The 16,081-nt window shown below is 32.5% G+C and overlaps 1 protein-coding gene across 7 annotated transcripts in view; it reads right to left on the bottom strand.

Annotated features, from left to right (window-relative positions):
• Positions 1-16,081, bottom strand: part of LOC148619417 (uncharacterized) — a 67,428-nt gene that overhangs the window by 15,363 nt on the left and 35,984 nt on the right. For 6 of the 7 annotated variants that reach the window (XM_088579290.1, XM_088579283.1, XM_088579288.1 and 3 more), the window contains 11 exons: positions 14,597-14,826; positions 13,873-14,119; positions 11,044-11,190; positions 9,184-9,336; positions 8,093-8,260; positions 6,285-6,371; positions 5,953-6,069; positions 2,805-3,041; positions 1,535-1,676; positions 988-1,118; positions 214-648 (listed from right to left, as the gene is read on the bottom strand). In XM_088579290.1, coding sequence (XP_088435416.1) covers positions 214-648; positions 988-1,118; positions 1,535-1,676; positions 2,805-3,041; positions 5,953-6,069; positions 6,285-6,371; positions 8,093-8,260; positions 9,184-9,336; positions 11,044-11,190; positions 13,873-14,119; positions 14,597-14,826 — 2,094 coding nt within the window. The remainder of the gene's footprint in view (positions 1-213; positions 649-987; positions 1,119-1,534; positions 1,677-2,804; positions 3,042-5,952; positions 6,070-6,284; positions 6,372-8,092; positions 8,261-9,183; positions 9,337-11,043; positions 11,191-13,872; positions 14,120-14,596; positions 14,827-16,081) is intronic. The other variant, XM_088579284.1, reaches the window with a different exon arrangement.

Raw genomic sequence — 16,081 nt, 5'->3', positions numbered from 1 at the left:
TTGAATTGCATTTTGCAAGCACTAGTTTACGCTGTTTGACTAAAATTGTTTTTATGACTGATCCTGTTCGACTTTACTTGTAAAATATTTCAAAGTCATCGCATGTTTATCGTATAACATTGAAAAGAACATAGCAAGTTAATGTACGCGCAGATCTAACTGTAATATACTTTTCTAATTCAGAGATAAATTTTTATTAGAAATTCCACCTACCATCATAACCGGATTGGCAACTGCATCTGTAGTCATCCAGTAGATCTATGCACTCTCCTCTATGTTGACAAGGTCCACTCTGACAGTCATCGATGTTGTGTTGACACAGAGACCCTTCAAATCCAGGAGTACAGTCACATTTCCCATCACTTCCACAAGTACCGTTAACACAGTCAACTCCTTCACATAAAGGAATCATTTCACATGTGCCATCAACTGCTAATCTGTATGGTTTCTCACATTTACAGACGAATTTTAGTTCATTGTAGTCGCCATAACAGATCCCTTCAGGACATGGTTTAAGTGCGCAAAAATCTGGAACGTGTTTACAATTGTCTCCATGGAAACCAGATTTGCATATACATTCATAACTGTTCACTTTATCAACACATGTTCCATTGTAAAGACAGCCTTTAGGATTTGACAAACACTCATCTCAAGTAAAAGAAAACAACTGAATGTCATTTATTTTAAAATGTAATTATCGTAACCGGTTAAATTATAGTATAAAACATTTTAAAAATCATGGATATTGAAGCACTATTAAAGTTCATAAACGTTCATTCCATTTATTTGTTTTAGTTGGATTCATTCCATGCCATGTGACTGATTTAAGTTATTACTTTATCACTTATATTAATAAACGTTATAAAATTGTGTCTTCTAAAACATTATCTGCATCAGTTTGTACTAACAGTTATGTGACTTAAATAATTCTATCTTTCGCAATTTAATTCATAAATATTTTTTTTTCTTCAAATAAAATACACTAACTAATATTGATATTACAGTTAGTCCCAGTAAAGCCAGCTTCACAGATACACTGATACCGCACAGATCCATAGGCAACACATGTGCCATTCTCACATGGACTTGGGTTACAAGGATCGAAATCTATTTCACATCTGAAAGAAGCCATATATACTAACGCAATTAATGTTAAGCTATATGTTTTTATCATTTAAATTGATCATAAATTGTTCCCATTGAAAAATATTGACTTTTTTTGTTTCGTTTTGTTTTGTTTTGTTTTGTTAATTAGTTTGTTTTTGTTTTCGTGTTTGGAAAAGTTAATCTTAAACAAAATAGTATTAAAGTATTTATGTATTTATATTCAGCGCATTTGCAAGTTTTATAGTATCATCCAATACTGATTTCCCCTGTATTCTCAAACGTTCCATTCATTGTTGTTTTCCAAGAGTATACACATTTATTTTTTTGTTTTAATTACTATAGGATATGCGTCGTGGATTGAGAAAAAAATATTCCTATTATTTTCTTTAGGAAACTTTGAACTTTTCCATCCACATTTTTTTTGTACCTCTCTCCAGTAAAGACACCTAAAACAGGGCACAGACATTTAGCGTCATTTCCAAGGAGGTCTTGACACATTCCATACTTAGAGCATGTTGCATTATTACAAGAGTTCACCAGGTCAACTTCACATCGTTTAGAACCAAACACTGTAAAAAATATAACGGGGTTTTCCACGAGATTGTTTTATTTTGATTTGTTAGAGATATTCAACTTCTTTTTTTTTTAAATCCGAAAGTGAAAATTTCAACAAAATGATTGAAGACAGGAACACGTTTCAAACACAAATACAACTTGACAATTACATTCCGATTGGCGAATCATATTAGAGAGCACAATTAACAGTATAGCTATCATCTTCTTTAGATATTTGCTGGTCATGTTCAGACATTTTTTGTCAATTTCGGTACTAATTTTGTTTTATCCATTTCATAGCTTTAATAATTTTGACCAGTGATCCTCATTTTTTTTCTTTTCATGCTTTCATTAAACACATGTTAAAATTATTACTTAGGAAATTTTTATGAAATATTTGATATTTCTTTGATGTTTTAATAGATTAAAACCAAAGGAAAAACTAGCGAAATATTTTCACGCAAAAAGTTTAAATGCTTATATCTCAAAAACAAGCACACTGACACATGATTTTTTCTTCTTATTTTGTTTAGCATGAAATATCTTGAAAGATTTCACAACCCTTTGAACATTTTTTATTCTTAAATAGAACAGCGAACACCCTTAAGAAAACATACAGTGATGTCATATTAGAATGTTATCGACAAATCAATCGTTAAATTGAAATTCGTATATTATGCAAGTATGAGAAAAAAAATTCAAATAAACCTGAAAACTGTACAATTTAAATTGTGACTTAAGTAGTTACTGATACGCATATGAGGTTTTCAAACAGACTGTTACGAGGAAAAAGGGCAAAAGTCTGGCAACTGTTTTCTTTTTTTTTTTCTTTTTTTTTTTAGTTATTTTGGTTTTTTGCATCCATTTTTCATGAATGAATGAGAAATCTGCTTACTGGTACGCTGGAGACAGGAAAAACTCTTAAAGGTGAATTATTAAGCACATATGCTAATATTGTTGTATAGATTAAGAATTGTTTTTATTCATTTCAACGTTTTTCAATTACGGACCCACGTCTTTTCTCATGAAAAGTCCGTAAATTAACAAGAATCAGTGTTAGAAAAACCGTGATTCCGGCGTTGAAACCGTGAAACTACGTCAAGTTTTAGACACGGTGAATTAGTTTGATATAAATAACTCACATGGATTAACAGTACATTGTTTTGATGAAAAGGTAGCAGATAGTCTGTTTGTTGGTGTCGTCGGTTGATTGTAGACAAAACAGTATCCTTCTAGATACGATACAGCAAAACACGGTTGATTATCAAGACAATACTGTTCACACGTTTCTAAATTTGGTTGACTTTTTGTTTGTTCTCTGTCCCAATCAGCATCATTACCATGCTTGTCAATTTCACGTACCATTTTATATATTGTTTCTGAAAAAGCACCGAGAGTCGAATATCAAGGATTATCAGTTTAATGTATATATATATGCATTAAAAGTCTTGAATGGGGAAGCTGTCATTTAATAGAATATTAGGAGGACTAACGATGTATAAGAAATGGAAATTTCGTATGAGCTGAAAAAAGGTGTGAAATAAGGACATGGACATTCCTTGAATGTTAACGAACGTTCGATGAATTCGATAAACACGCATCCAAGCGATTACTTTGCGAATACATACGAATACTTTGCCCAGGACGAAGAGGGTACATTGTCGTGCCAGTGGGCGAAAAAGTCGACATCATTTTGGTATAATATTAACTTATTTCTTTCGTAAAATTGTCAAGTGTTCAAATGAAGAATGCTCGAGGCCATATCACTTTAATTTATATGACAAAATTCAATCTCATTTTAAATCATTACCATTTGTAAAACACTAGTATTCGCAAGTATCCGTAAAAAAATAGTTAGGCTATCGTAAATCATTCTTTTATTATCCTTAAAAGCTTGGACCAAATCCTAACAATTCGCATTGCACTCGCAATTATTCTTTACAGTATCTTATGCATTCATAATTTGTTCGTTTTTAACCGCAATTAATAGTGAACAGTTATTACAAACGCATCACATTTATTCTCAGTAAACCGTTAAATGATACCAATCAATCGATTTGAATGACACTGACCCGAAGCCAACAGTTCTTATACTTGGTTTAACTGGATGAAATCATCGTATCGATAGGTAAGTCAACTTATTTGATGACAGTAATGTTGTAGAGAAATCATAAATTTAGAATTAGAAGCCAAATAGGGGACAGACACAAGTATGTCACTTGAGTAAAGGTGAATGAAATTGAACTATAAGGTGCCAAACATCAACGGGAGACTGAGACTGATATTTGAGGTAAAGATTTGAGCTGCTTAAATAGCGAGGGGCACAAACATGACACAAACAAGTTTTTTTCTGATTTTTCTGATGAATGCTAAGTTGAGTAAAAAGGAATGGATTTCCCTAACACATAATATAGTTTCCGCTATATAGATGACGTATTATCTTTAAACAATCCTAATTTCGGGGCTTTGATACTTCGCATCTACCCAAAAGAACTTGAGATAAAGGATACTACAGACACTGTGAAGTCAGCCTCATATCTTGTCCTACACTTAGAAATCGATGGTAAAGGAAAACTATTGACCAAACATTACGACAAACGTGATGACTTTTCATTCAGAATTGTCAACTTTCCTTTCATCTGTGGCAACATCCCTTCGCCTCCTGCGTATGGAGTGTTCATATCACAACTCATACGTTATGCCAGAGCTTGCCGAAACTACGCAGACTTTTTGTATCGCGCTAGAACTCTAACAAATATGCAAGATTGATGTCATCACTACAGAAGTTTTATGGTCGTCATCATGAACTCCTGGATCGTTATGATGTATCCATCAGCACCATGAAAACTGATTTATTCAACGGGTCATGGTTTTCCTTTCCTCGTTTGTCTACCCCGAGCTTGACTTTTTATGAGCAACTCGGCGGGTGTTTCTAGAAAAGCAGAGGACGCTTACCCTACCGGTGCACCTGGTCCATGCTCCCAATTTTTAGTGGAGTCCGAGTTGCTCATTTACTTTTGTTACTTTGTATGTATGATTTTAGTTACTTTATGTTCTTTGTTGTGTATGTCTGTTTTCCATGTGTGGTCTTTGTCCCTGGATTAAATTCTTTTGATTACCGCTATAACCTTGGTTCCCTTGATTACTCTTTCTATAGTACCACATCCCAAAAGGTAGGTCAAGGGTTATTTTGGAGTTTGTAATTTGGACCATTCAGAAAGTACACTACTACCAACTGAATTCTAATTTCTCAACTCTTTCCAGAGGAGTCACAAATTTCTTTTACTGTGACTTCACCATCAAACTGTTGGCAGTGGAGAAATTAAAATTTATGTTAACAATAGAATATAATCAAACTATTTCCTTTATCAAATATTGTGTGTGTAGCAAATGTTGTGTTTTGACTATTTGGATTTAAAATTGGTGGCATCTGACAACCATTTATGAGCGTGATATTATTATTAGAATTTACACAAAATACATGTTGGTTACAGTAGTTGATAAGAAACAGACCCACTTACAATACAAAAAAATCAATCCTCTTTTTCATAACAAATTTCATTTCGGATAGTTAATCTCACTGAAAATCATATAGGGCTTTTGAACATATTCTTTGTACTTGCACAAAATCACAACTATCAATTATCCAAATATTGTACGGTACCAGAAGCGGGTTTTTTTTCAAAAGTAAAAAAACAACATTAGTCCATATATGGCTGGAGATTTGTTAAGTTTAAGGAGGTTCAAAATGCACTTTACAAAATGTCATGGAAGGATTTCAGAAATTAAATCATGTTTTTGTTCATTTAGTATGTTATTACACTGTAGGACTGTATAACAATAATGTTCACCGTAAAATTTAGGTAGCACTCCTCAGTGACAGTTAATGTCCATATCCAGGACCTTATATTAGGCTGTAGAGGATAGTCTTAAGCACGAACTAAGATTGAAGACAAATTAGTTTGTTTTCTTGATGCAAATTGCATTTAATGTAGCCAATTATACGTACCCGATCTTAGCTTAAATGTCGTATTTCTATAAATGTACAAAAGTATCATGTAGAGTGTCCAGATATAGTTGCAGAACGGCTGCTCTTAATGTGCATGGGTCCTTAAATAAGACCAAAATCTCAGACCAAAATGTTTTCAATGTATATGAATTCTCATAAAATATGCATGTCCATATTTGTTATATCTTAAACAATACGATGTACAGTTTTATAATGTAACTGTCGTGTTTGTACCACTGCAGTTGGTTAAATGGTGATTTTATGCAAACATGTTTACCTACCATAAGGACAAGTGCAAGTGTATGAATTTACTCCTGTTTTTGTACAAGTTCCACCATTCCAGCAAGGAGAAGAAGAACAGGGATCTAGTTCTGTCTCACATTTTTCTCCGACAAAACCTTCAGATAAAAAAAAAGATTTGTACGATAAATTACATCATTTTATTTTGTGTTTGTGACATAGATTGATTTTTTTATATAGAATGTCTTTTTTTCAAAACGTTTCGCTATAGGGTAAAATAAACAACCTTTAATATAAAGGATACAATATCCTGATTCTTTCCTGACAGGTATCACATACAGAAAGAGTTAAAATAATAAAATTGCTATCCTACCGTGTTTACACATGCACACAGTTCTATGTCCCAAGTTTTTACACTGTCCGTTTCCACTACATATATCACTCCTCGTGCAATTTGGATCTATAAAGAATAGGGCATTTTTGGCCTTAAAATATACATTACATATATATTTTTTAACTTGCATTTGATAATTAAGGATTGTTTTCCAACGAGATTAGACCGACAATGTATTGAACACTGTATAAAGTTTTTTTATATTTAATAACATTTAATCAGAAAGAATCTTCTAAAGATTATAACGGTAAATATGAGATATTATACAATGCAAAACTTGGATTAAAAAAACACAATTGTCTAAAATGACAAAACAAATGATCCGCTATGTTACCTATGTAAATAAAAAAAAAACTTTCGGAGTATACACAAATGAAAATACTTTTAGATTGTGTATGTCCATAAAAAACAAACTGGACTCCTTGATGGTTTTAATCCATGTATACACTATAATAACATTATATACTATTTAATTTAATATTTCCATCTTATTTTTTTCGTGTATAATGTTCTTTTATAGGACGAAAAAACTTTTTTCTCGTTATCATCTGGAAACCCAACAAATGAGATGGCAAGAGTATGAAACAGCATTCCTGGAGAACTGAAACGGGATACATGTAACGGTGATAATGTTATTTGTATGTTATAGTACTAAAAAATGGTGCACAGTTTTCTTTTAACTTTCCATCATGCAATCCTAAATTATCATTGGGGACTGCTTGCAAAAACTTGTCAATAAAGTATTGATAGTAAAGCATACTTGCAGATGGTTATTAAGAGTAATCAAGGGAACCAAGGTTATAGCGGTAACCAAAAGAATGTAATCCAGGGACAAAGGCCAGACATACACGACAAAGAACATTAAGTAACTCAAATCATACACAAAAAGTGACAAAAGCAAATGAGCAACTCGGACTCCACCAAAAACTGGGAGCATGGACCAGGTACACCGGTAGGGTAAACGTCCTCTGCTTTTCTAGAAATACCCGCCGAGTTGCTTATAAGTCAAGTCCGGGTAGATGAAAGAGGACAGAAAAAACTATGTCACGTTGAACAAATCAGTTTTCATGGTGAAGATGGATACACCATAACGATCCACGAGTTCATGATGACGACCATAAAACTTCTTTAGTGATGACTTCAATCGTGTAGCAACATAACCCTGTTCCAGATTACTATTTGTTAGAGTTCTAGCGCAATACAAAAAGTCTGCGTAGTTTCGGCAAGTTCTGGCATAACGTATGAGTTGTGATATGAACACTCCATCACAAGTGCTGAAGGGATGTTGCCACAGATGAAAGGAAAATTGACAATTCTGAATGAAAAGTCATCACTTTTGTCGTAAAGTTTGGTCAAAAGTTTTCTTTACCATCGATTTCTAAGTTTAGGTCAAGATATTAGACTGTCTGTAGTATCCTTTATCTCAAGTTCTTTAGGGTAGATGCGAAGTATCAAATCCCCGAAATTAGGATTGTTTAAAGATAATACATCATCTATATAGCAAAACTGTGATTAAAGGGTCTAGCCAATCGATATTTTTCTTTCGCATCAGATCAGCTATAATGTCAGCCTCATAAGAGTGAAAGAATAGGTAAAGGAGAACAATTTGTTCCCATTGGAATGCCGACCGTCTGTTGGAAAACACGTCCATCACACTGGAAAAATATGTTGTCGATTAAAAAATCCAGCATCTTGTAAACATCTTCCTCTGTATATTTGGAAGATGATTTGGAATTATTTCTTACAAAGTATTAGGAATTAAAGTCAGTAAAGGCCTTTGACATCACCTAATGAAATGCAGTCACTATAAGACTTTGATCCAGTTGTATGTGTTATTTGATCAGCTCTACATTCTTTACACATGTCTTGTCCTGTCTCATCCTGGTAAAAATGAATTGGACAAGGTTTACATGGGACATATCCTGTCTTTGAGTACTGCCCAGTTTCGCAAGGTGCTGTAACATATTAAAAATGAGTCTTTTCATGTAAATCTTGTGACATCGAAGGTAAAAAATGATATTGATTACATACTCAAACTGGTAATATTTTTTTGAAAATTGGATATATATATATATATATATATATGCATATTAGAATGTCAACTATCACCTCGTTAACGTTCAGGGAATCGTTGGTTACCTCACATTGTCTGTCAGCGTTGCCAAAATTAATTTTACAGCAATGTTCGTTTAATAGTGATTTTTTTTCATTTTAAAGGCCATTATAAAATCTGAAAGCTACTTGACTAACTAGACCTATAGGCCTAAATTCATGTCCATGTTCTTTCCAAAACGTCGAGTGGTTCACGAACAAGGACGCAGAATATAAGAATAACAATCGAACGTTAATCAATAAAATAAGAAGGAGAAGATTGAACTGCAAAACATAAAGTGTAGGTGGCATTTAATTAAGCATGAACCAGATACACTCAGATACATTGTATAGAGTAACCTTATGTTCTCAAGAGTCAGGAAACACTCATTTAACACGAACTTTATGTCGATAATTGATAATTATTCACACCATTTTAAACATTTCTGAGAAAGATTTTTTTTGTCTGTGTGCCTTTCCTATTATATTATACGTTTTTTTTTCAATTGTTTTAAACATATATCTCTTTCGATAATACTTATTATTAAAACAGTCGCCAAAATTCTAAAATTATTTAAAAATATGAAAAATTAAACTAGCACGCGAGATTTTCCTTTACCCAAGGAAAATTAGGTTGTGAAACCTTTATATATAACTATCAATATAATTCAATTCTCAAATAGAAGACTATCTGGTCAAAGAAATTTGTTTCTGAATAGATCATGCGACCTTTTCTCGCTTTTGTACATTACGTATATAAAGTAACTCACAGATAAATTAAATATACCTTTACATCCTGACACATTTGAAACACCATTAGAGCCAAGTGTTTTGCCCTTATAAGGGCAGGCTGCACAGTATGTAGAGTTAAACCAATAGGAGTTTTCAGGACAAGGTTTGCAAGATGAATCTGTAGGTATAAAACCTAATGGGCAAATAGCTGTAATATGGAAAAAACTCATAATGTAAAGTGGTAATTAAAATGAAATAAAAGAACATAATGAAAATATAAACAAATTATTAAGTTATTACTGGCATTACCATGTCCAAATCAGATTCATTACCAGACTTGTCTTTTTTCTTGTTTCTATAAATGACGTATGTTAAATCATATCCATTCATGTGCTGTAAACCAAACCGTGCGTTTTCTGGAAAATTCATTATTTGTCTATGTGTGACAGTTCTTTACATGATTGTTTTAATCAAACATATCGGGGCAGGGGAAAATCAAAGCGTTAGCATTGGAATGATTCAAGTACGTCAAAATCTAAAAACACGGCCTTCACGTGTACACATTAAACAGAGACGTAATTGAAAAACCGAATAAAAAATTACCTAAAAACTAAAGATAAAGGAAACAACACGGCACACAAACAACTAAAGCACAAGCAATATGAGCTCCCAGAAAAATCGGAATTGACGTCAGGTGCTCCGGAGGGGTAACCATGTCCCGCTCCGCCAGCGTCAACCGCTGTATTGCAATTGAGTATAATCCCGTAATAATCTAGCGCCAATAATGCAATTCAGCGACACGTGTCAAAGACTTAAATTTGACATTGGGGCGTAACAATTCATTTTCAACTAAGCGTAGTTAATAACTTGGAAATAGTGGACATATATAAAAAAAAATTGGACAAAATTAAATAAAGGTAACGAAAAATAATGATAAAACATGCGTTTTTATCACCAAGTTTTGAAATTTCAGAATTTTATATTGAACTATACATAAGGCCAAAAATTCTATTAGAAATCTCAAAAGAAATAAAATGTTTTTCTCTGAACATGGGCATGAAAACTACAATAAAATCTTTGGTAATTTCAACGCTCTCTCAGGGTAACGATGTTATTAATATTTGTAATAGAGAGCCGTAGTTAATAATATGACCTAGCCACTTTGATTTGTGTCAAGGGGGCTACTTTATTGCGACTAGAAAGTGTTAAGTTTGATGGGTGGTCAATACAGTAAGATGTCAAATCTAATTGAAGATATTTTGTCTCATCTGGTTGATAGAACTTCACATCGGTCGATCAGATAAAGTGTGGTGTCGACTGTAAAACGTCTGCAGTGATGACATTAACAAAGGCTACTGTGTTGAACTAATCAAAATTGATATTAAATGTAAGTTTCTTCGAAAAAATGCAAATTTTGAAATTTTCTACAAAAATACTCGAAAACAATTTGAAAATAATCATGTTTTGAACATTCCAAAACAGTCTCATGTCCCTTGATATCTTAAAATTTCATTTATTGAAACATCCATTTATCACCAGTCTGTTGTGTTTGTCGATATTCTAAAAATTATTATCAACCACGATCATCGTTGTGTACCCAATGATCCTTTAAACGAAAAGGGCACACATACTCAAGATACAAACAAAGAGGAATTTAGGAACAATGTTGTTACGAACACCAAAAAAGACAATTGAATAAGGAAAACCTTTGAATCATATGAACGACAAAAAAGTACACACAAAAAATTAGAGAAGTATAGACCCTTCTAAAACTGAAGCACATTTCTTTGTATAAGTCGCCATTACTTTAACGTTGTAAGTTACTATTATATTATTATAATGTTTTTTCTTAGGGTATTCATTATTGAATTATATAAGTTTATTGCTAAATTTGAATATTATTTTAGTTGATTACCTAGACAATACGTTTTGTCTGCTGAAGTCCCGGAAAGTGGCGAACACGTTTTGCAAGAGGTCTGTCCAAAAAGATCCTGGATCTGGCCATCCGGACACTCTGTACATACATCTATGTTTGACAAATACGTACCAGGTGGGCACTTAACTGCAATATAAATAAATAGTGTAAATACTCCTATTTCATTTAGTTTCAAATTTAACTGTATAGATCAGTTGAGTATTCATGCAGAGTTATGAGTAACCAATGAGGTTCATTTAAATACAAATTATGTGGTATGTCTTTTTTATCACGCCAATGCTTAAAGTGATGACTCATTTTATTAATATATACATGTACTAGACAATCAAGAAATGGTTGTTATTCTTGAAAAGGCTTATTGAAGTAACTTGGGAGATAAACCGTTATTTGTAAAAAAGAAAACCAAACTATGTTGTTTTTTTTTCTAATCATATTCATATTCAAGCCGTAAGGAATTATTCTAATCGCGATTTGCGGACACACTAAATAATCATTAATTACGTCACAATAACAAAACACGTTAAACAAGGTATACTGTCGTGCTGAATGAGAACCAACCAGCAAGAAAGCTTGTCACCAATCATATGAAATTATTCTAGGATATTCTATGATTTGATAATTGGGTCGACTACGAAGTTCAAAAATGAATAATTTATAACCTTTGGATGTCAGACCCTTTTATGTCTTGATTCCGTTGAATGCCATACAATAAGCCTAAATTTTAAATTCAAATTGGATGACGTAAAAAAAGATAAGCCCACATTACGTCTCAATCCCTCAAAAGATAGGAATATTACAAACGCATTCACAATTGTACAATTTATTGTATTTTGCAGTCTTGTGTTCACTGCATATGTTCTTTGTTTAGTTATAATTTCACAATGTTAACACGTCATACGAACATTTTAGAGTAGCTAGGTTAAGTTATAAGTTATATAAATGAATGCTATAGTTGTATTATTTCAGGAAAGAATAACTCAACCCCTTGGGGCACTCGTTTTAATATTTATTTTCTTGAATAGTACATGTGTTTTTACTATACGTTTTATTTACAGTATATTGCATATCAAATAATAAAATTTGATAGAAGTAGATCAGTTTTTTAACAATAAAAATGTCTTTAATATTCATGACTTAATCCACACTTCTCGTGTAGTCCTATTCGCCACCGTGTATATTCGGTTTGTGCCCGACGATAATATCCATGTTTTCTATCTGAACACATTTTATACATTCTTGACATTGGCAGTCTTCTGATACCTTGGGTTCCACTCATTTCTTCTTCGTTTGACTTCGAAGTCTAAAATTTCAATTACTGATTCCCTTCCTGGTCTTTCCGGATTGTATTCTTTTGATTTCCGCTAGAATCTTGATTCCATGATTACTCTTTATGAAGTCCAATCGAGACAACTGAGGATTTCCTGGTGTGTTCAGTCCTAGATGCATCCTTGAAGTACGTTGTTAATCTCATGTTGCTCAACTTCCTCAGGTGGAAAAACCCTTAACCACGGTGAGGCAAATAAACGCAATATTGTCGACCTTGACGTCGGACTTAAAAGTGACTTCCTCGTCCATGAGGTCACGATTTACGGAAAAACAGATATAGGTTAATCTCGTGGCACTGTTCATACCGTGTTCTAGAATTTAACCCACCTTGGAAAATTTCGATCGTATATTATTTAAATCAAAGAATATTTTTTCTAAGATGGAAAGGCAATGAGATAAGATGTGTCAGTATGATTATATTTTGCATTTGTTGTGTAAAATATTCCGCGCCTTTCATTAGGAATTTTTATTCTTCCGGAATTTGGACAAATTTTGAGCAAGATCCGCTAAAACTTAAAAAAATATATCATGAGCTGCTCATAATGGCAAACATAAGAATTCAAGAACTTTGACCCTCGCGAATATAGGCAATGCCTTTAATATGTTAATTTCAAAGCAACTAAGCTGTATAAAAAGCTAGTGGGTATGAAAAAAAATATATATTCCGCTACAAGATTAATTCTTAAATGAGATGAGTATATGTTTATCGTCAGTAAATTGCAATAATATGAAAATTTCTAATAAGTCGTATAACAAATTCTTCTTCAACCCTTATGGCTTTCCAATCACGATAAAATCTTTAACACGACACTAATTTAAGGTTTAATAAGAGGCCTTTCACAACAAAACGGTACTGTTTCTCATCCCCAAATGATTTATATGTTTATTTATATAGTTAGATGCAATAAAATGAAGGCTTTTAAAGTATATCGACAATAATAAACTAAGACATTTAAAACATTTCTATAACCTAAGAGACCTATGTGGGCTAAATGTAACCTACAATGTACTTTGTACAATGCCAATTGCGTCATACATGCTACAAAGACTTAACCATTCAAAAAACGTGCACACACCTACCCCCAATTACGCAAACAGCTTCGGTCATGAAAATAGAAACAAAATTATAGAGTATATATTTTGTTTAATCAAGCTATTCAAGCTGTGTCAACGACCGGAGCACATGCTTAGTGAACGCATACACGTGTTTCACATTATAATTACTAAATACTGGATATTTCTTGGTATGAATTTTTGTTGTCTTTTCCATTGAGCCTCACATTTTGCTTTAGTGAACAAATAATTGACACTATAATTCGGTTTTCTTTTTTATGGTCAGACCAGTCTTTATATGTGTTATTAGTATAATACAGTCATTATTAAAGTTTATTTATTTAGCGAAAATCAAATTATTGTCCTATGAAAGATGATTAAGAGGTTGTGATATTTGAATACATTACCAGTGCATTTGTGTAAACCTACTACATTTTTCTCCTATATGTGTCATTTTCTTATATCCAGCTGTACAATTGTTTCCTTCACGAATAATTTTGTTATCGAAGCTATCTTTTTTTTCAACAAGAGTTGAACCACTTTCACAGTTAACAGAATTATTGAAATCCAAAAAGTCAACTCCAGCAAAACGAATACCGAGAATACTCCCGCAAAGTCTCTTAACTGATTCTGTCACGACGGTATCAAGCAATATAATGATGAAACTTGTTTTCATCTATAATTAAAACAAAAAACAAAAAAATAACATTTTGTACAATCCTTTACAGAAACAGCAACATTCAGCTTCACTCTTTTTTAAAAATCTCTCATTATCTAAAATCCGTAATAACAACTGCTGTTCGTTGGAAGTTAATTGACATTTTTTTATATCAACTGTAACTACTGTCTTTTACATCATGAACTACATAATTAAAAATACTAACATGGATCCGCATTATTTTAGCACAGTTCATTGATATTAAGACAAAAAAAAAAACAACTGCATGTAATTACACTGGCAAAATAAAATAAAAGAGTTATTGACTTCCTTATTTTATTTCCATAATACTATTTTTCATATCTTATAATATGCCTCCATAACGACATCAACAACACGTAGATAATAATTCAAACATTATAGTAATCGAGTGTGTTGACTAATGACACCACATTAAATAGTTACTAACTGTAGTCAAAGGTTTGGACAACTTACATCGAAACTGTTTGCAGCAGGCCGAATATCAAATATTTCTATGTCACCAGCTCTAATTAAATTATTGTTGCATACTAGATGTATTTCTGACGTTAAAGCTGACTTTAAGTCGTTCATAAGCAACTGCCTCATTCCATTAATACAATAATTAGCAAACATTCTCCCCGAACTTGTACTTTTTGTTGTATATACCAACATGAACTCTATTAAGTATTCACTTTCCTCAAATTCTACAAAATACAACACTTGCATAATACAGTCAGATTTTGGTCGGGTTTTGAATGATGTCACTTAAACTTTCTAATATTTTTTTCTAGTGGCAAAGTTAACCTGTGAAGCTGGGTAATGTGGCGAGTTTACCTGTTGTAAGAAAATATATGGCGTAATGAACTTATTTCATAGTTGTTCACAAAAACTTACATACTTAATAATGGAAATTTTTTTACGTGAAGGTGAAATATTAATTCAGCCAAGATTGTGTTTATTATAAACAGAATTATATTATATGATGATTTCCTCTTAGTCACAATACACGTTAAATATTTTCACCAAACTGAATTGGTTGGAATGTTAAATAGAATCTCTGAGAAGCTTGACTTGCTCATCTTGTTTAATGTCACCTTTCATTAGCAAAAAGTCTACAAGGAATCGTAATACAACTTCAACCCATTGTGAATTTGTAGGCCTCATCATAAGGATTATTGTAATTGTGTTTTTACGGTTTTCAATATATAGGCTAACAACTGGGGGTAAAACCGTCATTTATTGCCTTCCAAGGGCAATAACTCTCACAGAGTCGGCCTACAACTATGATCTAACGGAGATTCTTGTATGCCTTATTGTAAAGATAATTTCATTTATTGAAAATGATTTTGTATCATTCTGGTTTGAAAGATTTTTGCTTATAAAAAACTTCGCAGAGCACAAATATGATGCACTCGTAGCATGCAGGCACAAGAACACCATATTAGTTTTTGACACTGTTAAGCATAGGATAGGGACTTACAGCATATTATGGACACAAAAACAGGTTTGGACAAAATATAGAATAAATTTGAAAATTCAATTAAGTTGAAAACAGTTCTGCTTTTTAGTTGCTGAACAATGACTTTAGCCAATAATTCCTGTAAAAAAACTATTGAAACAAAATTTCAAAAGGAATACAGTGACGAAAAACTTCTTTTAAATTCCTCAGTCATCTATCTCAGACGTGACATTAGGGCACCTTTTTTAAAAAAAGATCAGATAAGTATTACTCGCGTTATCGACGACGACAGGGTGGTACCATTGTACAACAGGAAAATGATGACCTTATAAAAACTGCATAAACACTCATTTTTCAAATTTCAGGGGCAATAATTTTAACAAGCTGACAAAGTTAAGACTTTCAAAGGATTATCATTAAGATCATTTTATCAATGATAGTTTTTCTATCTATTATATTTGTCAAGATATTAGCAAAAAATGTCGCCTTCATATGCAATA

This window comes from Perna viridis, chromosome 4, assembly GCF_037379345.1.
Source record: "Perna viridis isolate PV_CMFRI_1.1 ecotype Kerala chromosome 4, ASM3737934v1, whole genome shotgun sequence".
NCBI lineage: Eukaryota > Metazoa > Mollusca > Bivalvia > Mytilida > Mytilidae > Perna > Perna viridis.
Note: the sequence above shows the minus strand (reverse complement) of the source record. Positions and strands in the feature narration are given on the sequence as shown.